The sequence below is a fragment of the Fukomys damarensis genome, unplaced genomic scaffold (genome assembly GCF_012274545.1).
Source record: "Fukomys damarensis isolate Sample0158 unplaced genomic scaffold, DMR_v1.0_HiC HiC_scaffold_5, whole genome shotgun sequence".
Lineage (NCBI taxonomy): Eukaryota > Metazoa > Chordata > Mammalia > Rodentia > Bathyergidae > Fukomys > Fukomys damarensis.
In genome coordinates this window covers 74,498,662-74,524,718 of record NW_022900917.1, presented here as the reverse complement: position 1 = coordinate 74,524,718, position 26,057 = coordinate 74,498,662, and the positions used below count along the sequence as shown (strand labels likewise).

Sequence of the window (26,057 nt, the reverse complement as noted above, 5' to 3'; positions counted from 1 at the left end):
CCATCTGCTTTTACTCACAGGTTACTAATGGGAGATTCCATGATTCTCAAAGGCACTTTTGCAAGGGTCATAGGCCATTTGTTGGTTCTGGCCAACTATTTCTCGATCTTTCATTCATTCAGTAGACAGCAGTGGGTACCCTTCCCTTGCTCTCTCACACGCACGCGTGTGCACACATCTTTAATGTAAATATGTATGTGTGCCATTATTTATGATCATGTACATCTCACTGCTTTCCTTCACAGAGCCTCTCCTGTGTGGAGAAGGCAGTGACACGGCCAGGTCACAACAGGATGGGGATGGGCTCTCATGCAATGACAGAAGGTTTTCCAGGACATATGGCAGCATAGCAAGTGCTCCCAGCTCAGCCCAGGTTATGGATCAGGTTAGAGGTCACGCAGGGGTCAGTGGGGTTTTTGGAACTTCAAGTGGAACCACAACATGTCACTAAGACTTAGAAGGACAGAGGGGAGTGACCCCAGGCCTGGGGCACAGCACAGACAGGGGCAGGAAGGAGCTTCACGTCTCCACCGCCAGAAGCCTTCGAGCATGGCAGGGATGTAAGGTGAAGGTGAGGTGTGGCTGGGCAGAGCCCAGGGGGGCCAAACTGAGGAAAGCCCACCATGCTGGGTCAGAAGATGTCGACACTGCAGTGCTCAGCTGCAGTTTTATTGAGCCTTCAGATCCCGGGGAGAGGACAGAACCAGGTGGGGCATTGAGACTGGCCCCTCTCTTGAACAGTTAGGGAGCCTTGACCTTCCTTCAGTAAGGACAAACCTCCTCCAAGAGCCAGAATCCTTCCTCCTGAGGCATTTTGTCCTCCTGCTGCCTCTGCTATTACAGCACTATCCTCCCTTCCTGAACCTCCGGCCCTGGACAGACCTGGAACCACAGCAACAAGGAGGGTCCTGCCCTCGAGAGTCTCACAGCCTAGTAGGAGAGAGAGATAAAGAAAGGGATGCTGGGGATCAGAGTCAAAAGTGCCACAGTGGGTGCAGGGGATGGGAGACCAGAGGACTGGCGATGACCCCCCCCCCGCAGTCCCCTGGGTAGAAGTGAGGAAAGATTTGGATATGGGGAGGGGTGGGGAGCAGGGTCAGCCAGGTCTGGTCACGGTCCAGTCTGTGCAGCACAGCTCACACCCCAGAACAAGCGGGGAGAAGAGAGGAGTTTGGACGATTGAAGTGTGGAGGCCCAGTGTACTCACCCAGAGGACCCCAAACGTTATGCACATTTTCACAGCCAGATGCCTTTGCTTCTGCCTCTTCCCCATCTTTCCTGCCTGAGAAGCTCTTTATTGCTCCAAACCATCTCCAAATGCCCTCCACTGACTCCGAGAAGCTACTCTGAGCCACACCCTGCCCTTGCTGTCCCTCTCCTGCATCGGTGGGTGTCTCATGAGAATGGGCAGCGTCTGGGGTCCTCATCTTTCCAGCCAGAAAGCCCCAGATGAAGGCGGGCCCTGTTGTCTAGAGAGGTTGCACCTGCCCCCGGCATAGATCAGAGCAGGCTGGGAACGAGGAGCAGGGACTCCCTCGGCCAGGTCTCTGGAAACTCCAAAGGGAAAGATTCGGACTAGAAGACAATGAAAGTGGCAGCTTCAGAACATGAGCTGAAGGGATAATAGAAATGAAGGCCAGACTCTGTCTGCCAGGATCGCTTTCCCACCCACATTCCTTCTTTGTAGCTGATGGAGCTTAACTGGTGGTGCTTTGGCGCACACACACACACACACACACACACACACACACACACACACACGCATATATTTCCTCACCCAGCACCACTGGTTGGAGGTTAAAACTGGCAGCCAGTTGGGCAGAGGCCAGAGGTGCTGTCTAATGTGATATCTATCAGGCAGAACACTTTCCGACCCAATGGTCTTTACATGAGGCTGAGAATCGTAAGCCAAGCGGGACCACGTTGGGCATGACTCAGGCGCCCTCCTGAGCAGATTCACCCTCACCTGCTTCCATGAACACCAGCTCTTGCCGCTTTCAGTTAGATGAGGTTTCTGGAGCATGCCGAGCTGATGGGCCAGGTTACTCAGCTGTCCACTCGGTGAAGAGAGACAAAAAGCTTCTGACGGTTCCTGACCACCCATGTGCTTTACATCAATGGGAGGAAATGTGAGAAGGAGCCTTTAGAGAACAAGTTTGTGGCCAAACAGGGACCCCAGCTCCCATCTCTTGGTCCTTAGGCTTCACTCATGTGCCCAGCCTGAGGAAGCGCTGGCCAAGCGGTGGCCACATCTGTGTCTGGGTGTGGGACCCCCACCCCACTGGAGCTATACCTCAAAGCAACATTGTCCAAAGTATGGTTTCACAACCATCAGCTTCACAAGTAGCTGCAGAGCTTGTGAGAAACGCTTTATTATGATTCCCATGCCACACTGGCTGGCTCCCACTTGAGTGAGAGTGCAGGATCAGAAGGTGGGATGAGCCGGGCATAGTGGCATACACCTGTAATCCCAGCACGTGGGAGGCTGAGGCAGGAGAATTGCTTTGAGTTCGAGACCAGACTGAGCTACATAGTGAGTTCCAGGTCAGTCTCAACTACATAGTGAGACCTTGTCTCAAAAACCCCCCAAAAAGAAGGTGGGATGAGCCTGGATCCCAGCTAACTTTGATGAGGGGGAAACTCCTCCCACTTAGTTATAAAGCCCTTCGTGGGAGGCCCCACCGTGTCTTCACTTCCTTCCACCAGGGCTTATCTCAAGAACTCCAACACAAACACACATCTAAATAAAACCCCATGCTTCACACGCAAAGACAACTTCAGAAGAGTCCCAAAGCTGTGAAGACCAGTCACCCCAAACACCAGAGCTACCCCAGTCACTCCTTTAGGAGCTCCCACACACATCCAGCACACGGCAGGCACTAACAAAACAAGCATGGAGTTGGATCTTCAGGTATCCTCACTGTCTTTCTGATATTGTCACCTCCCCATCTTGTCCAGCAGTGGCGGGGTGGCAGTGTTTGTGCTGACCATTCTCCCTCTCTCTTTCTCTCTCATTTATAGGAGGCCATGCTCTGGACACCCCACACCTCCCACAGGAGCTGACTCCAGGATTCTCAAAAAATATGAGTAAGGATTCTCTGAGCTTTTCTTGGGACCTGTGTACAAAGTTGTCTAGGATATTGGCAGCAAAAATGACCCTTCCAGATATACCTTAGAGCCAGTTACTGGTGTGACATTTGTAAGTAAAGTGATTCAAGGGCATCTCAAAAAGCATTTCTCCAGTAGTCTCCTTGGTGTGGAGCCCACCAATAGACTCTTGCCACCCTTCTGCAACAGGAGGAGTGGAACCCACAGTACTGAGGGCCGGGGTCCCCCATAGAGCAGCCACAGAGCAGCAAAGGCCTGGAAGCTTCATCCTCTGTAGGAACCAAGATCCCTAGTGAAGTCCATAGTTGTATTGTTTAGGATTCCAGTAGAAACAAGCCCAGGTACAAGAGTCACCACACTGATGTAGAGACCCTACGATGACAATATTTCAACAGCAGCTATCGTTCATGGTTTGTTCCAGTCCAGATACACTTTACCATCCAGGGACCATTTTTACCACTGAGCAACGTTGCCTAGAAACATAGTTCACAGTTCATCTTTACCAGGTTTCCAAGGTAACCTGCATCCAAGAAAGTTACCTTAAGGTCAAATTTGTTCTTTGAAAATTAGAAAAGGTTTGACCATACTAGGCAGGGAGTGGGGAAAGGGAGAAAAGCATGATTCTTTAATGCCTTTTGTCTTTCTTCCACTTAGGTATCACAATCTTCAATGGTATATTTAAGAATTCAGAAAGTTTGGCTGAAATATTTGGTGAGTTAAAGGGAAATTGCTTTCATCTGCCAAGTGTCAGGCATGGGAGTATGTTTAAGAAATCTGAGGAAATGACCAGGGCCTGTCTCTGCCTCTGCGTGGCTGCCTCCCCAACTAACTGCCAACATGTCATAGGGACTGACAAGGGTAGGGGTGATTTTGTTTTCTGTGAGTCACTGACCACATGCCTTCACATTCCTTACTTCATTATCCTGCCTACAGATCTGGCAGGGGAGACGTGGGAATCCTGTTTCTCAGGTCTGAAAACTGAACCTAAGAGAGCTAAATGATTAGTCCAAGGCCACACAGCCAGAAGGGAGCCACCCTTCGGGGTCCAGAGCTGAGCCCTACAACAAAGTAGTTTTCATCCCCCACCAACTAGTAACGTATGCACAGAGGCACAGGATTTTAAAATCCATCAAGCATTCCATTTACCACTGTATATCTATTATGCAGCTACTGGGACTCCACAGTGGTCCCTACCATCAAATGTAAACAGCTCCTCCAAGTATGATGAGACTCTGATTGGCCTGAGTGAGGGGATTGAGACCCACTGTTGGGTCAGACCATGCTAGGTGTGATGCTACGTGTAAAATGTGTGTGTGACCAAGTGCAGCTGCCCACTGCATTCCTAAATGGAAATGCTTATGTATATAAACACATACACATGCAAACTTTAGAGAGCCTTTGTTTATCAGCACAAAATCATTTTTTTTTTGTTTTTCTGGCAAGGCTTTGTAGAGACAAAACATATAAAAGGAAGCTTGAATTAGATGGGAAAAAACTGGGACAGGTAGATGTCCCCCCATCCACTCCTTGATCTCCCCAGGTTCCCTCTTTCAACTCTGTTCATTATCAGCACTATGGGGTAACCTCCTCTAGTAGCCCCTGATCACAAAGGTAGAGAGTGGGGAGACGAGCATGAGGTCTATAATCAGAAACAATCAATATTGTTTTCTTGCCCTTTTTGTTTCTCGATGACAATTTTAAGGAAAACCACTCTCCCTGGTTGGTCCCGTGTGCATGTTTCCAACCCTCAGTGTCCTCACCTGTAAAGTGGGGGAACAATTAGCATCCACCTGGCAGGGCTAATATGAAGCTTAAGGCACCATAGACAAAGGAAACGCTTTCTAACACATTACACTCTGTCTTCATTATTGTTTTATTGAAACTACCTAGAGCATCTCTGGCACACAGCAAATGCTCAAAATTGTATATTTATATCCCTTTTCTTTCTACACTGCCTTGTGGGTTTTTATGGTGTCAGCACTGTGTCATTTGAGATCCACTTGGCAAGAAACAGTGCCCCAAATCATAAGGACACTTCATGTCCTCACACTACTGTCCGAAGATACCAGGACTTGTTTAGTAGTTCAGTGCAGGGGTCAGAGACCCAGAAGTTTCACTCTAACTTGCTCCTCTGCCCTCTTGAGCATATGGGCTCCTCAGTTTGCTAATTTGTTTTACTTTAGGCTTTGAGGTCCATGGTTACAACGTGATTGCTGTAGTTCCAGTCACAGTGCACATATTTTTATTTGAGAAAGGATCTTTTTGATATGTCTTTATTCTCTACTAGACAATGAATATTTTCCAGAATTCTGTAGCAGACCTCTGTCTGTTTCTCTGTCTGTGTGTCTATCTACTTATTTATTTTGGACTAGTTCTGGGTCACATGCTCAGCCCCAGACCAACCATGGGCATAGCAGCATGGAATTACCATGACCAGCTGAGAATGATCAATCTTAGGAAGATGATCCACCTTCCCTACGCACTTTCCAGTTGTTGTTATGAGAAAGAAGAAACAAATAGCTGTTAGGCAGGCAACCAGCCGAGACCATGGCATATAAGCCTGCAACCCTGCTTCCTGTTGTCTAGAACAGCACTGAGTACTCAGTAAGCACTTACTAGGCTGAGATGCCCCATCAGTCCCAAGTGTAGGAAGTTCCTGAGACTGGGTCCATCCCAGACTCCTACTCCCCGTGCTCACCAGGCCTTGCTCTTCTCCCCTCCAGACTGCCTAGGCCCCCACTTCAGCTGGCTACAAGCCGTCTTCACCAACTTCCCTCTGCTGCTCCAATTCGTGAATGGCATGCAGTGCGTGGCTGGTTTTTGTCCCCGGGACTTTGAGGACTATGGTTGTGCCTGCAGGTTTGAGATGGAAGGGCAGCCTGTGGATGAATCTGACAGGTGAGTAAGATCCACAGGGGAGCTCCTGGGGACCTGGTTGGTACCTTGGACAGAGCTCAGCTGTAGAGAGCAGCTTGTACTAGGGACTCAGAAGGAGTCTATTCCACCTCTGAGCACTGCTGTGTTGGGATCAAGCCATTGACAATAAGCTTTTGAGGAACACTTCCCACCCAGCTGATGTTACCCTGAGGGCAAATACAGTGCTTTCACCTGTGTGGGCTCATAGCAGGTGGGGAAAGAATCCCGTTAGTGGTGCACCGGACAACCCACAGCTGCCTGGGATTGCTCCTTGAGGGCACCCTCTCTGGGTGCTTTGATTCCTAGGTGTCAGGGCAGCCTCTGTGCTCCCCAGACATCTGGGATTCTTTTTCCTGCACCCACTTCATAGGCAAGGACGTGTGCACAACACCTGTTTTCTCTTTAGTCGTCGTCCTCGGTGGGGCTCTCACCACACCCTTTGTACCCCCCGCACCAACCGACCACAGGAGCTGGCACATGGGAGCACCTCAGGGGACCAGCTGACTGACCTGGCTGACACTCTCCAGTCCTTTTTCACAGATGAAAAGTAACTAGACCGATTAATTAAAAAGTCACATATTCTTAATTGACAAAGAAGAATGGCTTTAATCTGTCCCACTTCCAGATTTGCAAGAGAGAGAAAGAGTGCAAGTTGCCTGTAGACCAAAAGAGCAGTTTCCCAGTTCAGGAACCACAAACAACTCAAGTTCCATGGTCTTTGATATTCAGGGGGAATATGTTGGGTCTGCATGGACCAGGGCCATCCTTTCAGACCCTCCCATGCTATGTCCCTTATTTGTTCCAACAATCTTCTAAGCCTAGAAATCAAACAAACGAAACAGGAATTCATCCCTGGCTCCAACCTAAAAAAAAAAAAGTATCAAAGCACCAATATCCCCATACTGGCCGAATAGTGGGCTAAATCAAATTTCAATTACTCTGCACAGTTAGATGGATAGGGACAGGGAACTCCAAACTCTCAGAGGACAGGTTCTTCCACCTTGAATTTGCACACTAGATTCCAAAAATTAACTGCAACTTATTTATTGAGTGCCTCTTGGGTGGTAGGATCTGCATAGACATTTCCCTGAATCCAAGAAACTCTTGTGTGTTAGGTGGCAGGAACAATTCAGTGGCTTGTCCAGAGTCATCATCTGTCTGTGTATGTTTCTTCTTTTTTGCAATGTGTTCCACTGGTATCCTATCTGTATTGCAAGAGCCACCTGACCTCCCGGTTTCAGCATCAGCTTGGTCTCTTGGGACCATCTCGACCTTAGGTGGGCTCCAGAGCACATGTGTCTCTGTGCCCACATATGTGAATGCCCTCAGTGACCATCACCCTGCTGCACTGGATCTGTGTGATGGCGAGATGAGTTAACATGTGTCAAATACGTAGAACAGGGGCTGGTTCATGTAGGCACTCTCTCATGTCTTTGGTTGTTCTGTTACGGCAGCCTCCATGCTGCGAATTGGCTGAACATCTACACTTTGTGGTCGTTTTGATTTTGGGGAAGAGCCAGAGATTGCACCATGCCAGATCTGGAGGATAAGGTGGATGGGGATGCACCATAATGTCTTTATCTGTCTGCCTTTTGGTTGGATCACCTCGATAGCAGAATTCACTGTAGTTTTGGTTGGTTCTCATAAAGACACTCACAAGAGAGGATTTCCAGAGCTGCTTCAGAAAGTAGCAAGACTGCAGATGGGATAAGTGTCTTAGAAGTGAGGGGGGATATTTTGAGGGGGAGATTAATAGCAATGTGTCTTTTATTTTAATAAATTTTCAAAGTTAAACATGAATCAAATATTTTGATCACCTTTGTATTATCAGCGAATATCGACTGAATTATAAATAAATTTATTTTGACTTCTTTTGGGGAGGGGGTTATGGGGATTGAACTCAGGCCCTTGCCCTTGCAAGGCAGGCACCAGAACCACTGAGTTAAATTCCCGGCCCAATAAAGTTATTTTGAAGAGAGGTAAACAACTTGCCCCAGACAAATCCCAGGTATCAGTGGAGCCCCAATTCAGATCCTCCACTTCTGGCTTCAGAGCCCAGGCAGCATTCTTACCCCAGAAGTGGCAGGGCAGGTGGCTTGTTGGGGGCAGTGCCCCTCCCCACAATGCAAGCTCCCCTGTAGGGAAAGGGTAGTGGAGAATTACAACCCTTCCCTTCATGGCCCAGAGGCAGGGACTCCCAGGCTGGGAGATCACACACAGAACAGCTGCAGGGATCACACACAGAATGGGAAGGTCATTCTTACTGACTATCTGCCCCTTCTTTCCACTTATTGTATAGATGCTGAGATCCATAACTTGGACCGTAACATCTCAGGAGTCAACATCTTTCTTTAAAGTGTGAGGTTACACCCCAACACGGACTTGACTTTGTTTTTCCTGGTCAGTCCTAGCAATTATAGAGCTGTATCTGCCACCACCAACAAACAGGGATGGGGTAGTAAAGTCAGGGCTGTGTAAGGCCAGGCAGAAGAACAGAGATGGAGAGGGGCAGCACAGGGCATGACACCACATATGGACAGTAACAGGAAGTGGTGATCAGTGGAGCATCTAAAGATTTACTGTACAAATGAAGAACCGGGCCAAGCTTAATCTACACCTCCTCCTGAGCCATCTTTAACTACATCCCCAGCTGAGATCCAGGGCCGTCTTGCTGGTTACAGACACCCCATGTTGGACAGGGGCGGTACAGACCTGCCACTTGAGCTTGTGAGGTAGCAGATGACGTGTGTGTGTGTGTGTGTGTGCGTGTGTGTGTGTGTGTTCACATGCAGGGTTTCTGAAACAGACCACTGACAAGGACCATCCAGAGACCAGATGCTTCTGGCTGCTGCCTCTCCCCGGCTCCCCTCCCTAACCCTGCTCTCACCACACCCCTTTTCCCTGCCCACGGCAGCTGCTGCTTCCAGCACCGCAGGTGCTACGAGGAGGCCGCCGAGATGGACTGTCTCCAAGACCCCGCCAAGCTCAGCGCAGATGTGGACTGTGTCGGCAAGCAAATCACATGTGGTGAGCATCTGTGGGCACCCCCGGGCTATGCTGAGAAAGGCCAGCAGAGGGCTTCCAGGCCCACCTGCATCATCACCAGCTCTGCGACCCCTGAGGCAGGATGGGCAGCAACTTCACCTTCCGTGCAGTCCATCTGTTTTTAACTGAAGAAATACGTGATCAACAGAATTTTGACTTCCAGTGTTCCCTTTTTATTAATGTATGTTTGCAATACATAATAAGTACATTCATCATGGGGAACTGGTACATATAATTACCACATCCTGATCCTTCTTACTCGCCCTTCCCCTCCTCTCCCTCCTGTCTCCCTGTCTCCCCAGATCCCCTTCCCATCTCCATATAGACAACCTTTCTATTTCCTATCATTTGTGGTTGACTCAACTCTTTAAATTACTTAGACTTTGGATTTCCTAGAAAAGAGAAACAAAACATATGCTATGTGACCTTCTGAGTCTAAGTAATATTTCACTTAGCATTATAGTCTCAAGGTGCATCCATTTTCCTACAGATCACTCAAATTTACCTATTTTCATGGCTGAGTAGTACTCCATTCTGTATAAATACCACATTTTATTTAGCTGTTCATTTGTTCATGGACATATAAGCTTTTCCAAGGTTTAACTATTAGGAGTTGTGCTGCCGTAAACATGGATGTACATGTATCCCTACAATATGATATCTCCCACTCCTTCATGATACCCAGCTGAGTCCAATGGAATCTCCATTTTTAGTTTTTTGAGGACTCTTCCTACTAATTTCCATAGTGGTTGTACTATCTGCCATTCCCCCAACAATGTACAATGGTTCCTTTTCGCTACAGCCTTGCCATCCTTTTTTTTTTTTTTTTTTTTTTTGAGTTCAAGGTGAATAGCCCTTCTGTCTGGAGTAAGATGGAATTTCAGTGTTGATTTGATTTTTATTTTTCTAATGACCAAAGATGCTGAACTTTTCCCTTGTACTTATTGGCCACATGTACTTTGAAAAGTGTCTGACTTATAACCGTATCTTTGTAGCAACCCTGGGGGTTTGTGAAAGGCGGAGGGCTTGCCACTTAAGCACTGTATGGCAGCGGAGCAATTACTTAATCCCTCCGAAGTCGAGACGGGAAGGACACAGCCTACTTCAGGGAGATGCTATGGAAATTAAATTAAGCGGTGCTTTACAATGATTAATGCAGTGTTTAGCACATGTTAGGAACTCTGAGAGAGACAGGCTCAGGGTGGCCACTCTTTGTAAGAATTAGACACATGAAGGTTAAAATCTTAACTGTCCACCCTGTTGACTTTGTGACACTGGGAATTTTGTTCCCTGTTTCTGGGCAATCCTGGCCAGAAAAAGTGGAGTAGGCAAAGGACAGAAGGGAGAAGGAATGGAGCGTGCTGGGGGTGAGGGACTGGAGCCATCCATAATACCTGCCTGCTGTATTCCATGATCTCTACACACAACAGGGCAACTCTGATCTTCCAGACTATTAGAGGGGATCATTCCTTGCACTGTTCAGACAAGGAGAGGAAAGCTAAAAGCAATTAGGCAACTTGCCCAAAGTCACACAGAACCAAGGTTTTAACCCAGTTCTAATTGACTCCCAAGGCCAGGTCAGAAGGATAGACTAAAGGAGGGGAAGCCAGGTACACACCACTAGGGAAGGTGCCCAGGGAGCACAGGAAACAGAATGAGATTGGAGGTGGTCAGAGCTGTGGAGGAAAATAACCCTTTGGCACCTCCTAGGCACCACTGGGAAGCCACTGGGAGGCTTCTGAATGGGGAAACACACACTTTGATTTGAGTTTTCATTTGCTCATTTTGGTGCTATCCTGGAAATTGAACTCAGGGCCTTGGGCATAGGCAAGCACTCTACCACGGAGCTACACCCCTGCCCTTGTCCTGAGTTTGAGAACATTCTTCTGGCTCCTGAAGGAGAATAGACTGGTACAGGGGGAGGAGGCAGGAGCTGATTAGGAGGCCACTGACACAACCGGGCAGGAGTCAATGGTGGAGTGCAGAGGTGGAGATGTGGTCAGATTCTCAGTCTGCTGGAGGTAGGGCCCATGGCGGGGGCCAGGAGATGCGGGTGTGAGTGTGGGACAGAAGGCGTGGGTGTGACCCCCAGCTGGTCAGCCCAGCTGAGGAGGTGGGACTGACATGAATGTGATGTGACAGAGCAGAGTGACATTTGGGAATACACATGAACTCCTGGGATTCATGAGAATCTCGCCGCCCTGCTCTCCCTTTGCTCTTGCAGAGTCCAAGGACCCCTGTGAGCGCCTGCTATGCACCTGTGACAAGGCTGCCATTGAGTGCTTGGCTCGGTCCAGCATCAACTCCTCCCTGAATCTCCTGGATCCCTCCCTCTGCCTGGCTCAGACTCCAGGTAGGGAGAACGGGCTCTGCAGGAGCTAGGGTGAACCAAACAGGGCTGGGCCTCTGCAGATGGCAACTGCAACACCTTCACACCCCCAGACCTCATGCCCTAAATTTCCTGTGTGTTTTCCTTTCAGAGACAACCAGCCAGAAAGAGCTGGCAACACTGCTGCCTGGAGGTAAGGCTCCCAGGGGAGAGGGTGGATGGTGGTGAGAGCAGGTAGAACCACATCTTCTGCCAGGCCTGCCAGGCCAGGCTGGAGCAATTTATGGCACTGTGCCCAGCTCTACGTCTCTGGCCAGGAGACCTGAAATCATTTCAGATAACCCCTGCCGATCATCTCACCTCCACTGGCCCCACTATAGACTCAGTCCCTTGATACTAGACACTGGTGGTATGGCCATGCACTGGATCGAGGTGTAAACTTAATCCAGAGAGGATGTGCACCCCAAGTTCTTTCTGTATCCCTCCTCACTCTATAGTCAGAGCCTTACTACACAGTGTAACCAGGCCAAGACCTTGTCGTGCTGGGTGAACCCCTGGATGTGGTGGCCTCCAGGAGCAGACCTAACCTGTCACCCTCCCTTCCTCCATGTGCTCCCCAAAACCCACAGCGGAAGTCTGGGTCTGATGGGGCTGCTAGAGGGAAAGATGGTTTGCATGTGTGTCTCTTCAGGACAGGGCAGGTTCTCAGCAATTGCCCACTGCACCAAGCGAAGGAGGAGTTTTACTTTAAAATGTGAATCTTAGGAAAAACCCAGAGTCTCCATGACCTCTCAGATCCAACGCCTTTGGGCCTCCAGAGCTGGGAAGTCCAAGATGCTCAACAGCAGAGCCCCTCTCCTCTCCAAGTCAGGGCCCTTTCTCTCAGAACCAGCTGTGTAGTGTTTGTTAAAGAGGCAGCTGGGGTGTGTGGGGGTATCAGGGTGTCAGTACATGTGTGTATGTGTATGGAGTGCACTTGGACATGTATGGGGATGTGTGTGAACACATGGAGGTGCATTGTGGGAGCCTACAAATGTGTCTTTGAGGTGTGTGTGCATGTATATTGTATCACTGTGTTGTCTGGATCCAGTGCTCTCTGACCGTCCTCATGAACAAAGTTGTTTCTGGATTGCAATACCCTGGGACATGCAGTCTTTCTATTCCCTTAAGCCATATCTGGTAGAGCCCTCCTTTTCCCACAGCACCCAGCAGTGGCTATGGCTCCTCCAGAGCTCTGGCCTCACCAGCTGCCCATGTTCCAGGAGGTATGAGAGAGCAAGGGAATCCTCAGACAGAAGGGACAGCTTTTCCAGGGCAGAACCTTTCTCAGCCCTCTCCTCCCTTGGTCCCCATCCTGTTTGACACTTGATGCAGTGGTCATTTCTATTTGGGGGGCTCTTTTCCCAGTGGTTCCTGCAGAACCCACAGACACCAGCCTGACAGCACTCTCAGGAGAAGGTGAGCAGAAGGGGGCTGGCTGTCCCCCAACATCTCTCTCTCTCTCTCTCTCTCTCTCTCTCTCATTTGTTCCTTCTTGACTTGTTGGCACCAGGTCCCCTAAAATGTCCCCTAGCTGCTCTGTTATGGAGCAGACTCAAGCATATTCCAGAGCCCTCCCTGGGTTCTTCATGACCCTCACGTCTCTTCCTTACTCACTCAGCTTTCTCTTATACTCTGGTTCCCACCCTGTGGAATCACAGGCAGTGTGCAAAGAGCTCATTCAGCTGGATTTGAACTGAGGGGAATAACAAATGCTTTCTATAGTATACTTTCCAAGTGTTACATGGGTCACACACCATGCAATACTGAATTGCTCATCTGAAATCCCAGTTGAGTTGGGCATGCTGCGTTTCAGCTTGCTAAATCTGGCCACCTATCCCTTAGGGAGGTCATCTGTCCTTTACTTCCCAGAGTCTGCTCCTTCCCTCCTCTGTTGCCACTGTGGCTGCACCAGGAGGACAGAAGCAAAGGCCATAGTCTGGCTGATTCCTGACTGACCCTCAACTGGCCAAGGGCATCTCAACTCCAACAGCTCCAACATAGCGCAAAAAGAATCCTACTAGTCCAGATGGGAGAGCTTGTGAGGGGAGGAAGCAGAGCTTGTCACTGTCCTTGCCATCATGAAAGGACACAATTAGATATTTGAATGGAACCAGATCTGGGATAGAAACTTTTTCAGCCATTGTGACTTTGCAAGAGTATTTTAACCTCTCACAGGTCCAGATTTGTCATTTGTAGACAGCGGGGATCACCAAACTTCTTCAAAGGGCCAGAGACTAAGCATTTTGGGCTTTGTAGGCTGTGGAATCCGTCACTACTCACCTCTGCCACTTAAGCACAAAAGCAGTCTTAGATGATTTGCACCTGAGTGGGTGGAGCTGTGCTGCAGTAGAACTCTATTTACAAAAGCAGGCCGAGGGCCGGGCCACAGTCCACCAATCCTGGAAAAGGCATGAGTGTGGCTGTCCTTCAGTGTGGCACAAGGGTGAAATGAAAGTGAGAGGAGACTCGGGACCGTGTCTTCTGGGAATTCTAATGAGCCGCACCAGACAAAACATACCACAAGATGAGTGCTGGAGCATTTGCTGAACACACATAATCTCATTTATTTGCACACGGTCCAGTGAGATAATTGCTACAACCTCCATTTTAAGAAAATAAATTGAGATGCAAAAAGAAATTGTCCAAAACACACAGCTGAGTGACAGGGCTTGGGCTAGGGCAACAATCAATGCTCCGTCCTTAATTCTAGACCACAGCCCCTCACAGCTGCCTTCCCAGAGCCTTTCTAACTTCACTTCCAGAGATGCTTCTTGCTGTTCTTTCTGCCTACACTCAGGTCTGGCCCTGGCTTGATCCCCCATGCCCTGGGGTCCTACTTGAGCACCCAAAAGCAGCCAGCCCTGCCCCTGACCTTGTTGCCACAGGATTTCTCTTCTGATCCAAACTCATTTCTCCTGCACCTGACCCGTGCCTGGCTCGGGTACCCAGATGGATCCATATCTAAAGCCAGGAAGTTTCTTTTCACAGTGGCTGCTGAGTCCAGAGCTGAGAGACTGACCACTCTTGCAAGAACAAGTAAGAGAAGGGACCTCGGGAGAGGGTGGTGAGAGAGCCAGTGGTGTCTGGTTCTGGTAACCTCTTCTCAATGGGGACTGGAAGAAATACTATTATACCCATTTGTGCAGGGGGCTTAGCTTAGCAGTCCTTGGTTCTGAGTGCACAGATTTCACTTTTTTTTTCTGGTAGTGCTAGGAATTGAACCCAGAGCCTTCTCACTGAGCTAACTCCTCAGCCCCTTTTTAATGTATTAAAAATCACCAAGTTTCTCAGGCTGGGACAGAATATTTAGGACACCAAGGCTCAGCGAGCTTAAAAGTTTAGTCATCCAGCAAGTAGCTTGGTGACCTGGCCTCTGACCTCAGGTTTCAGGCTGTAAAACTGTTTTCTTCCCATAACCTAAGAGTGAGATATAGAGCACACAGCCTGACCTAAAGGAATCTATGTCACATTTCATTGGCAGAATTAGCCTAACCATTTACTTTGCCTGAGGTCACTATAACCATCCATCCTTTATTGACAAATTTAAGTAACTGTTAATAACTCTTTGCTGATTCCTCCAAATAAGTGAATGGTTTCTTTGGTGTCAGTGGCTTCCGACACCCCTCACATGCCTACTCTGAACACGTTCTCCCTCGCCCCACAGGGCCCATCATCACACCCATGTCACAGATAAGGGCCAATGTCATTTGTGCAGGGGGCTTAGCTTAGCAGTCCTTGGTTCTGAGTGCATAGGTTTCACTTATTCTTTTCTGGCAGTGCTAGGAATTGAACCCAGGGCCTTCTAACTGAGCTAACTCCTCAGCCCCTTTTGAATGTATTAAAAATCACTAAGTTTCCCAGGCTGGCTGTGAACTTTTGATCTTCCTGCCTCAGCTTCCCAGAGGACTGGGATTATACTACCTAGGCTTCCTTTTTGAAAAGCGTAACATGTCCCAATTTAGGGTGGTCCAGATCCTCTCTCTTCGGTGGGGTATTTGTGTCCACATCGGTGAACTTAATCTTCATAAAGCACCATCACTGTCTGATTTGAGGGTACTTTCAGTGCAAGGCAGCTCCTCCCTTTCCTCAGAATGTTTTGGTCAGCATCTCTTGCTCTGTGTGGTACAGCCAAAAGTGGAAATGTAGACTACCACAGTGCTTTAGAGTGTCATCTTCAGCCAGGTGACCTGGGTTTGCCTCCTGATGCTTTCTAGCTCTGTGACCTCGGACAAGTACCTTACTGTCCTGTGTGTCCCTTTGCTCACCTCTGAATGGGGGGGGCACAGCGCTGCCAACTCATGGGGTTGTCACTCAGTGAGTTAATATAAAAAGCCCTTGTTGCCAGAGTACACGGCATGCAGTGGGAGCTTAATAACTGCCAAGAGCTCTCTTCACAGCGACGCAGAGGCACCATGGCTTTCCTAGATTCACACAGAAAACCAGGCCAGTCGCTTCAACTCTGCTACCACTGGCCTGAATGCTCCTTTGTTCAAAATGGTGGTTTTCTTTTACTTTTTTCTCTTCAAATTCTGAAGAAGTCGCCATCCCTTCATTTTTCAACAAGCTCACCTGCTTTGGCCTGCCAGTGAGCCTGTGTGGTGGGCGTTCCCTCTGCTCTGCAGGACCCAGATGTTACCAGCTGTCTTAGGGAATGTCACAGTGCGAGGTGGAGCAGGACAGCGGGCAGCTCATGGGCCCCCTGCACCTCAGAATATCAACAGGCTGCAGGCCGAGGTGGCACTTACCTGCCTCTCTTCCTTCTTCTCTTCCCAGAGGCAAGGCAGGATCTGGGAGGCGTGGAAGCTGCTGAGGCCACACCCACGCCAGGTAGGCATCCTTGGCTCTTCCTGCCTTTCTGCCTGTCACTGTGCCCCATAGTTCTACAAAATCAATACATTGCAAGTGAACCCTAGGGCTAAACCCAAATGAAAGCAAGCAAATTATGCATGATTTACCTTCACATCCCCATCCATAAAAGTGCATACGCTTGAAATCAAAAGATCCATTAGCAGGAAGAAATGGAAGATTATCTTGTGAAGAGATGCATTTAGAAAACCACAGCAAACTGTATTTAGTTTTCCATTCAATTCACTTGTAATTCCCCAGTATAAAGATAGACAGTGTTAGTATTTGAAGCTTTTTTTTTTAGTCTCCTCCTCCCAAAGCGAATCAATGGACATAAATAGGATGAACTTGAGTTCATTTGATGGTTGTGATTCTCAGTCTGAGTTGTATTCTTAATACAGTGTAATGCTCTTCCCCGACATTAAATATTTTTTATGCAACATGAGTTGTAGCTGTATAATGATTCTTTCTGTGGAAACATAACTTATTTAACCAAATATTTATAACTATTTTATGGAAGCACCAGAGATTGAACCTGGGACCCTCACTGAGCTGCATCCCAGCCCTTTTTAATTTTGTATTCTAAGACAGGGTCTCAGGAAGTCATTGAGATGCCCAGGATGGGCTTGCCTGTGATCTTCCTGCTGCAGCCTCAGCATCCTGTTGTTTTGTATAACAGATGCACACTTTATCTAAGCCCACCCCTTGGGATTAATTCATTAGGTCAGATGCTTAGAAACAGAAGCACTGGATCAAGGATCTAACTAACCAGCCTTGCAGGTCACAGCAGGTCCTGCATTTAATTCTGAAAAGGCTGAGAAGCTGCTGCAGTCACAGTTGGGAAATGGAGGGGTCAAGGAAGAGGACACAGAACTGTGTCCTGTGAGGCGGCTTCTCTCCCTGCCATTCACTTTGCCTGTTCACTTACCAGGAGCAGAGTCCACATGCCTTTTAGGGACCTAGTGCCCAAACTGCAACCCCGAGCCCACTTACGAATCACAAAGTGCCAGCGCTGCAATTAAACCAGAATACAGAGGTTTTAGTTAAAAAAAAAAAGACCTCATACACTTGGCTCTTGTGCGAACAGAGAGGGCTCTGCATACCCACGGCGGCACATGTGCCATGGGTTCACCACCCTGGCGTAGTCACTTGGCAGGTGCACAGTTGCAAACATGGCACAAACACGGGCTTGTGCAGCTGCCACTCTGCCTTTCATGAGCTGCCTTCCAGGTGGTCTAGAGTAGACTCCTGTTATGGTCTCAATGCAAAAGGTTCCTGAAGGTCTCCTGTACTCAGAGGTGGGGCATTTGGAAGCCGATTGTGTCACTTATGAATTATGGTTGAATGTGCTATAGGAGGTGTTTGAGGAGGTGGGTCACAGGGGCTGTGACCTGGAAGGGTGTGTTCTTGTTCCTGGCTCCTCCCTTTTCTCACTTTTTTTCCCCATGGGCTGCAAGCCTTTTGGTCAATGCCACCCACAACCAGGGTGTATCTCCTGCCTCAGTTTGCTGGCCTATATGCCAGTCACCTCAGGAAACAACCCAAAGATACAAACAAAAGTGTGTCTTTACTAATCTGCTAGGAATTTCTTAATACAGTCAAGTTGACAATCTCAGTTAATGGTCACCACTCCTGTCCACGTTGAGGCAGTCCTAGAAATAACTGCTACGAATGCTGTTGTAGAATTCATGGACCACTGAAACCTGACTTGATGTCTGCCAGCCAAGTGTGAGGAATAATCTCCTGTTGCTTTCACGTTCTAAGATACCCATTGGTACATGGCCTTGACCACATGTCCATGAGCAAATCTCTTCTCAAGCCCCATTTGAATCTGACACAGCAAAGTGTGCATTTGCAGGGTCTGCCGAGATCTTTGCTGCAGCTAAGGTTGTGACACTTGGCCCTTCTGGCAGTAACTCTTCAGGATTGGTTGTTACATCCATTGAAAGCAGTCCTGGGGAAACCACTGGCAGAGGTAAGTGGAAGTCAGAGATCAGAGAAGGCTCTGTCCTCCCTATTTCTGTGGTTCAATGCTTTGGTCTTTAATGGAGCACCTTAAGCCATCTTATCTAGTGTGACCTCTCATGGGTATGACTGGAAGCCGTCTTTCCCCTTCCTGAATGAGCACAGTGGGGTCAAAGGGACACAGCTTGTCTGTTGCTGCTGTGAGGCTGTGAGGCTAAGCCTGGGACAGGAGCTCTGATCTCTTAACCCTAGGTGCTTACTGCTCTGCTCTACTGACTCAAAGAGAAAAAGTCTGGTGCCACCCATATCCTTGTTTGTGGGAAAGATGGAAACACTTGGGTTTCACAGTCCTCCCCACCCCCATGTCCCCTGCTCCCTCTGATGCTGACCAAAGGCCTGCTCCTCCTGTGAGGGTCACAGGCAGCTGGACACAGTGGAGGACTTGGCTGATGTCTGGGTAAGCCTGCCCTGCATCTAGCACAGTGCTCTGGAGCAGAGGAGGAAGAGTAGGGGAAGAAGAGACAGACAGGCTCACACAGAGAGAAGCCAGAGATGGAGAAAAAAAATCAAAGAATCTGAAATGCAGCCCATTGAGTCTGCTAACCGGATGTGACCCAAAAGAGGACGAGACTCCCCCAGGAGATGAGGCTGTGCCCAGTTTTATGGTGTAGCACAAAGAGCATCTCTGGTCCTGACCAGACCCCACCCCTTGGGGAGACTTCATGTAGAGTCTGGTGGAATTGGGAGCTGGGCGGGAAAAAGCTTTCTGTCTAAGACAATGCATGCTATAGAGTCCAGTTCTCTCAGCAGAATGGCAATCCGAGGTAGGGGCACCGGGTTTTCTGGTGCCACCCAGAGTTGTTCTTGCACAACCGGGTATGCTGCTCTGGCCTTCTTTGCTCCCCTGAGAGTCCTTGTCCCTAATCAGCCTGTGACAGGTTCACCTTTCTTCACATGGGAAGTGAGGACGACACTCGGGTGATGGTGCAGCTTGGAGAGATGTTGTTCTGTCTGACGTCCCGGTGCCCAGAGGAGTTTGAATCTTATGGCTGTTACTGTGGCCGAGAAGGAGGAGGCGAGCCAAGGGATGCCTTGGACAGGTCTGTCTGGGTGAGAGTGGCTTTTCAGTGGTGCCGACACTGCCTGCAAATGCAGAGCCCTGGTCTCCACTGGATTTGGCTTTAGGTTCAGAGAGCTTGTGCTGTGCATTTCTTCTCTTGCTGTGGCTTAATGACATGGACCCATTTTCCTGATGAGCTAGTAAGGCTCACTCTGATGTAGCTGAGGTCATTTGTCTAGGACAAGGCAAAACCAGACAGATCCAGATCTCTTGATTGGAAGGCCAGAGACCATAATGCAAAAGCACAAGTGCTCCTCCCCTATGCCAGCTGAGGGGCAAAGACACTGCACACCACCCCCAATTTGCAGAAACCAAAGTGTAGAACTTGTTTCTCCCCTTGATTTACCCTGCAGAAGGCCCATGGAAATCAGCTTCTCAACAGCTTCTATGTAAAACTTCTAAGTTTTGTATCTATCAGTTTTGGAAGAATTTTCACCAGTGCATACATTCATTAACTTATTCGTTCATTTATAAATGCACTCAACCTGGGTTTTCTGTGGTTTTGATCTGTGCCAGGCTCTATGCTAGGCACTGGAGAGTCAAAAATGATTATAGCTAACTAATGCAGAAAAACAACAACAACAACAACAACAACAAAGGAGTGCTTGGGCCCAAAAGAAGCTTTGAATAGCGAAGAGGTGGATAACTAGACAAACATACTGTCCAGTGTAGTAAATGGAATGCAAGAAACAGAGGAAACTATGGGAGTCTCCACCTGAGTTTGAGGAATATTCAGAAAGTAAAGTGGATAACTTCAAAGACTGGAAAGCTCTGCAACAGGAAGGGTGTGTGAGCTCTTTGAACAAGACCAGTAATCATGGTTGACATTGAGAAGAGAAAAAGGCAAAGCTAACTGTAATTAGGTAAAGGATATGGTAATGGAAGGAACCGGGAGTGCGTGGGCTGCTTTAGGCCAAGGCAAGATTCCTGGACTGCAGCCCAATGCCCACCAACCACCACCTTGCTGCTTCCCCACAAGTTCACTGTTAGGCTGAGCTGTTGTACAGTCTGTGTGGGTTTCCAGGGCAGGAAATTGGGGGCAACCTTCAAAATTTACCAGGAGAGCCGAAGAAAGCCTTTGCCGAGTCAGGCAACGTGGCACATGCCTATAATCCCAGCACTCTGGGAAGCTGAGGCAAGAGGATGATAAATTCAAACCCAGCTTGGCCAACCTATAGATTTAGTGAGATGCTGTCTCAAAATACAAAGTAAAAATAAAAAAGGGTTGGGGAAGAAGTTCAATGTGAAGGCCCTGGGTTTAGCCTCCCCACTATGGAAAAATGAATAATTAAAGGAAGTTGTAGCAAATTTTGTGCCAACAGTGTCTAGATTCCTGAGTCCATAGCCAGTGAGAAGACCTCCATAGGAACCCCAACCAGCTACCATCTCTGAGAGGAAGTGGGGATGATGCTGAAGATAAACATTGACCTTATTTCACAAAAATAGGGAATGTGACCAGTCAGACAAGAGAGATGTGCTATGACTTTCTGACAGCCATGGGAAGAAACTAGAAAACTGACAACCATAGGAGGAGCCCTTTACAGTGGGGTTTGTCACGCTGGTACTGTGTCTCCCAGGGTGTGTTCCCAGCTGCAGGTACACTAGGGACCACAGCAGTGATTGAGAGAATGTCCATCATCTCTGACCCACTAACTTCCGGGTGTGAGTGTTATATGATGTGCCCTGCCCCAACCCTGGTGAATGTTCACTGGGCTCCTGTAACTCTGTATGGCAGCAGCCTGGTGCAGCAGGCACTGACCTTTGCCCCTGGACAATGTGAGCATAAGAGGTGGGTGGTGCCTCTGACTACAGGTGACAAGGTCTGTACTGCTGATACCTGGGCTGTTAAAAGCTGCGAGAAGCTGGATGTGGTGGTGCACACTTGTAATCCAAGAACTCTGGGAGGCTGAGGCAGCAGGATTGCAATTTCCAGTCCAGCCTGGGCAACTTAGCACGACCCTGTCGCAAATTTTTTAAAAAATACATATTAAAAGGGCTGATAATGTAGCTCAGTGAAAAGGCCCTGGGTTCGATCTCCAGTACTAAAGAAGAAAAAAAGCAAAAAGCTGCATTTTTCCAAGGGGTATTGAGATATTAAAGGACAAAGAAGAGTTAGAGAGAGAAGACTCGGGGAGCAATTGTAGCTCCTACACCACAACACTGTGTAAAGCTGTCCATCCGGCCAGGGGACTCTAAAGATGGGGGGCGGGCCAGGTGCGGGAATCTAAAAGCATGACGATTCCTCCCCACCCTCACTGAGGCCCTGGGCTGGACTCAGCCCCCAAAGCAGTTCTTATTCACAGAGACTGTGGTCTATTTGAGGCCCAGGTTCAGGAGGGGGGACCACAGATGTGAGATCAACTACTCTACTTTAGGAAAGGCTGGATACAGCAGGGGCACTGCTAGCCCACAGGGAGGCTTCCTGTAAGATGAAACAAACAGCAGGTACCCTTTCCTGAAAGCCTCCATCTGCTGCTGTAATAAATATGCAAATTAGCCTTGTTTACCATCAGCAGCGTCACACTGAGACTACAAGAAGAAAACTGTAAACAATAAGGTGACCCGGGGTGACAGATGCTGCCTTAGACGAGGCATCTCTGTGAGTCCGCAACAGGCCAACCACACAGACTGGGCCTGGGCTGTATGCCTCAGGCCCAGGTGCACTGTGTGGGCTGTACTGGTTTCTCCCCCTCCTCCAGGGAGTATGGGTGAAGCTGGCCTGGGGCTGGGGAAGCTCCGGTGGTAAAGTGTTGTGTTGGTTGTAGGTGCTGTCTGTCCCATCACTGCTGCCTAGAGCAGGTGAGGAGGCTGGGCTGCCTGCTGGAGAGGCGTCCTGGGTCCACGGTGCGGTGCGTGGACCGCACAACCAAGTGTAAGTGCTGCTGGCCGGGTGGTGAGTTCTCCCCTCCTGCAGGTGGGCATCCGGCTGGAGCTCTGCTTCTTTCTGGATGCTGTCCTAGCGCGTCTTTATCTGTAACCTGACTGCGTGCTCCGCCCCACCTGGAGACCCACATCCGTGCCTGTTCCACTGTCTGGCTCCACTTCCAGATCCTAAGCCAGTTGCCTTATGTCACCAAGCTGGGTAAAAGCCCTTGGGGCGACCTGACCACCCCATGGTAGGCAGCACTCGTGTTCCTCCCACTTCTCAGAGACGAACGAGGCCCCGGGCAGAAGAAAGGGAACTGGGAAACATGCTCAGATCTTCACCTTCTGCCATATGATCCTGAGAAGTAGACCTCTTCCTGAGTGAGGACTTCTAAGGAACCCCACTACAAGCGGGGCGGCTCTGAGTAAAGGGAGACATAAAAGCAGCTCCTATCCTCCCTGGAGTGGAAGGTGGGGTCTTCTGTAGCATTCAAAGCCTCCATCAGGGACCATCTGAAAATCGCCTCCCTGCGGTAGCACCTCAGAACTCCCTTTAGAGGTGGCTCTGCCCACGTTCACTGCACTTCCTTCTTCGAACATGACAGAAGATACATTTCCCTCGTGCTCTGCAGCTTAAAAGATGCTTCCCTTGGGAACTCACAGGAGCCCTGAAAAGGCTTGTTCTGTTCTTCGTGTTTGTCTGGGAAGCCAGGGCTGGACCGTTCTTCCTCCTCCTGCCTCTGCTCTCTTTTACCGTGCCATCTTGCTCTGTGCTGTAATGCACGACTGACACATCCTGGGAGCTGTGTGCTACATGTCACTCATCCATCCAGCTACCCACTTCCCCAATGGACCCTCATTGGTGACTAGGAAAATGACAAAATGCATGATCCCTGCTTCAAATGGCTCCCACCCTGCAGGGAGAGACAGGCTGCACCTGTGTGCTCCCTGAGGCATGCACTGGCAGGTGCCCTAGGGCCAGGGGAAGGAATTTCCAGTCTACAGTATGCCAGCGAGGGCCATAGAATGGGGGAGTAGTTGGCAGGGTGGTGAGATTTGATGGGAGTCAAGAGAGCAAAGGGGAAGTCCAAGGACAGGGGAAGGAGAAACACTGTGTCTTAGCAATGCTCGGCAGTTTAGGAACAACACTGGGTGTGTACTGCTGGGGCAGAAAGTAGAGATGAAGTCCTGATAGTGGTGGAGGGAAAGGCTGGGGTAGACAGACAGTCATCAGGTCACAAGCTCAAAAGACCTGTGAGCTAAATGAAGACAGTGACATATCTTCCTACAGGGAAGCAGAGTCAGGGGTGGATTTAGAGCCCAGGAATGACATAGATGAGGCCACACCTTGTGGCTGGAGGCTCCTTCTCTGCCTGTCCAGTGACTCAAGAACCAGGAGAGCAGCACTGCAATGAGACTCCTGCAAAGCACGTGGTCCAGGCCCTCCGAGCTCTGAGCCCTGGGTCTTGGGCCAGGTGCTGGTAACAGAAAATGAAGGCCCCTCAGTGCCTGGTGTGTGCTGTCGTCCTCTTAAGTGCAGGGGACAGACACAGTCACCCTGGAGCCCAGGCCTCAGTATGTCTCACTTAGCCCTGGCTGCCAGATGCACCCCCTTCTCCTATTTCTTGTTGCAACCAGCATATCTGGGTTCCATGTACATGTAATGGCCAGTTTAGTGGGTGTATAAAGACTACTATGTGGTAAAAATAGAAAAAAATGATGAAACATTTCACAATACGACCGGATACAAAACATAGTCCTTTAGCTTCAGTGAAAACTACAGACACAGAGGACTCTGTTGGCAGAAAGCTCATCTATGCCCAGCATTTTCAACATGCCACCATCTTGAATGCAGTCTATGCCTTAAAGAAAAGGCATGTTTGCCAGAGCTAGCAAACAAAAATGCACGAAGCCTAGGTCAATCTGAATTTCAGATAAACAAGTAATTTTTTAGTATAAGTCTGTTCTCAGTGGACATACTTTCAGATATATTACCTAAAATTCACGTATAATTGGCCATCCTGTATATAATCTGGTAATAGTACAGTAGGGTGGTCGAGAAATTCCACCTCACAGACTGAGAAATGCTCATCCAAAGACTTACTACTTCAGGCCAACAGGTACTGCCCAGTGCAAACACAGGAAATACTAGCGAGGATAAAAGTTAGATGCTTGGACAGGCAAGGTCTGCCTTCAGAGTTCTCTGTCCATCAAGATGGAAAAGCGGAAATTGAAACAGACAACACTAGGTAGTATGATTATCTCGTAACCTGCTGTGGAGAAAGAGCCTCGGGTGGGCCCGTGGGCGCCCATAGGAAAGACACTTCCTTTACCCTGGGGCTCAGGGGAGCTTTCTGGAGAAGTAGATGCCAAGGTGAATCTAGGTAGAGGATGCTGAGTCCACTGGGAGAAAGCAGATCATTCCTGGAGGAGGGGAAGGAAGGCTGGACTGCTACCAGCAGAGAGTACCTTGGTGCTTGCGGATGAAAGGGACACAGGGCTGTTGGGCAGGGCTGCAGGTGGGCAGGTGATAGTGGAGATCCTGTGCTCCACGTGATATTAAACACCCACCATTCTGCTCTTGTCCTCCCAGGTATGGGGCAGAGCCTGTGCGAGAAGCTGCTTTGTGCCTGTGACCAGACAGCGGCCGAGTGCATGGCCTCCACCTTCTTCAACCAAAGTCTGAAGTCTCTTGCTGGAAGCGAGTGCCAGGGCAAGCAGATGCTGTGCAAGGACAGTGTGCTGAGAGGGCTCTTGGGTGTCCCTGTTGGCTCCAGCTCTGAGGAGAACAGTGAGGAGATCTCGGAAAGAGCAGATTTCTGAGACAGTCGCCTGTTCTGCCGTGGCCAGGCCACCCCGTGGAAGTTAGATCCCAGAGAGCATAGCATACAAACCCTGCAGTTCTGTCCTGCAGTCCTCTCTGTCCACTGCAACCTTGGCAGAGGGCCTGAGGGACAGATCCAGCGGGTCACCTGGCCACATGCGTCCTACTGTTTGTCCTGCACGGTGCCTGGGGCACCATGAGAGGGCAGACAATGGGCTGTGTACACAGTGGCTGCCCAATAAATATTCCAACCCCTGACCTGTGTTTGCTGTTACTAAATGTTTAGTTGTAAATACTGGTGTATGAGTAGATTATAAAGGTGAGGTGACAGACACAAAAGAGGAAAAAATATTTCAAACTTTCTAACAAGTGAAAGCTCCATTTTTTCTTTTATTAAAACAGTTGGAGCTGGGGATTTAGCTCAGCAGTTCAGTGGCCTGCCTTTCAAGCACAAGGATCCGAGTTCAATCCCCGGTACCAAAAACAAAACAAAACAAAACAAACAAACAAACAAAAAACAGTTGGAGTATATTCAATGCCTTCTGGATCACCAGGAACCCACTAATGACACTTCCTGAGGAATGACAGGGTGGCTCTCCTGGTAGGTGTCCTAAAATTGGAGACCCTACTTCTAGACAGCAGCTATCTGCCAACCATGAGAATCACTGAACCTGAGTTTTTGAAAATAAAGTTTATCCCAGTGACTGGAATTTTGGGAACGCAAAGGCCCCCCTCTACCAGAGGCAGTTTAATGTTATGGTAATTATGCAAAACTGAAGTTATAACCATCCATCTACCTACCCACTCACCCAACAGTTACAGAGATCTTACTGTACAGCAGGCAAAAGGCAAAGCACTACAGAAACCTCCTTTAACATTTGATGGGGACACAGACTCTGTGATTTACTTCATGTTTTTGGCTCTCAAGTCTCAAAACTCATGTGTCCTATTGTAAGATGATCCTTTGTTTCTGCCTGCTCTGCAGACACACGGGAAAC

At 49.0% G+C, this 26,057-nt stretch overlaps 1 protein-coding gene across 1 annotated transcript; it reads left to right on the top strand.

The window, feature by feature from the left end:
- Positions 1-3,008: 3,008 nt before the first annotated feature.
- Oc90 (otoconin 90) lies at positions 3,009-25,302 on the top strand (the record flags this gene model as incomplete). The annotated part of the gene is made up of 13 exons (XM_010642882.2): positions 3,009-3,087; positions 3,763-3,819; positions 5,832-6,006; positions 8,939-9,051; positions 11,294-11,422; positions 11,550-11,591; positions 12,806-12,856; positions 14,429-14,476; positions 16,214-16,267; positions 18,144-18,260; positions 19,179-19,350; positions 22,136-22,242; positions 24,829-25,302. Coding segments are annotated over 13 exons (1,374 nt in total), but the record flags the coding sequence as incomplete, so codon positions are not given.
- Between the last annotated feature and the right edge of the window lie 755 nt (positions 25,303-26,057).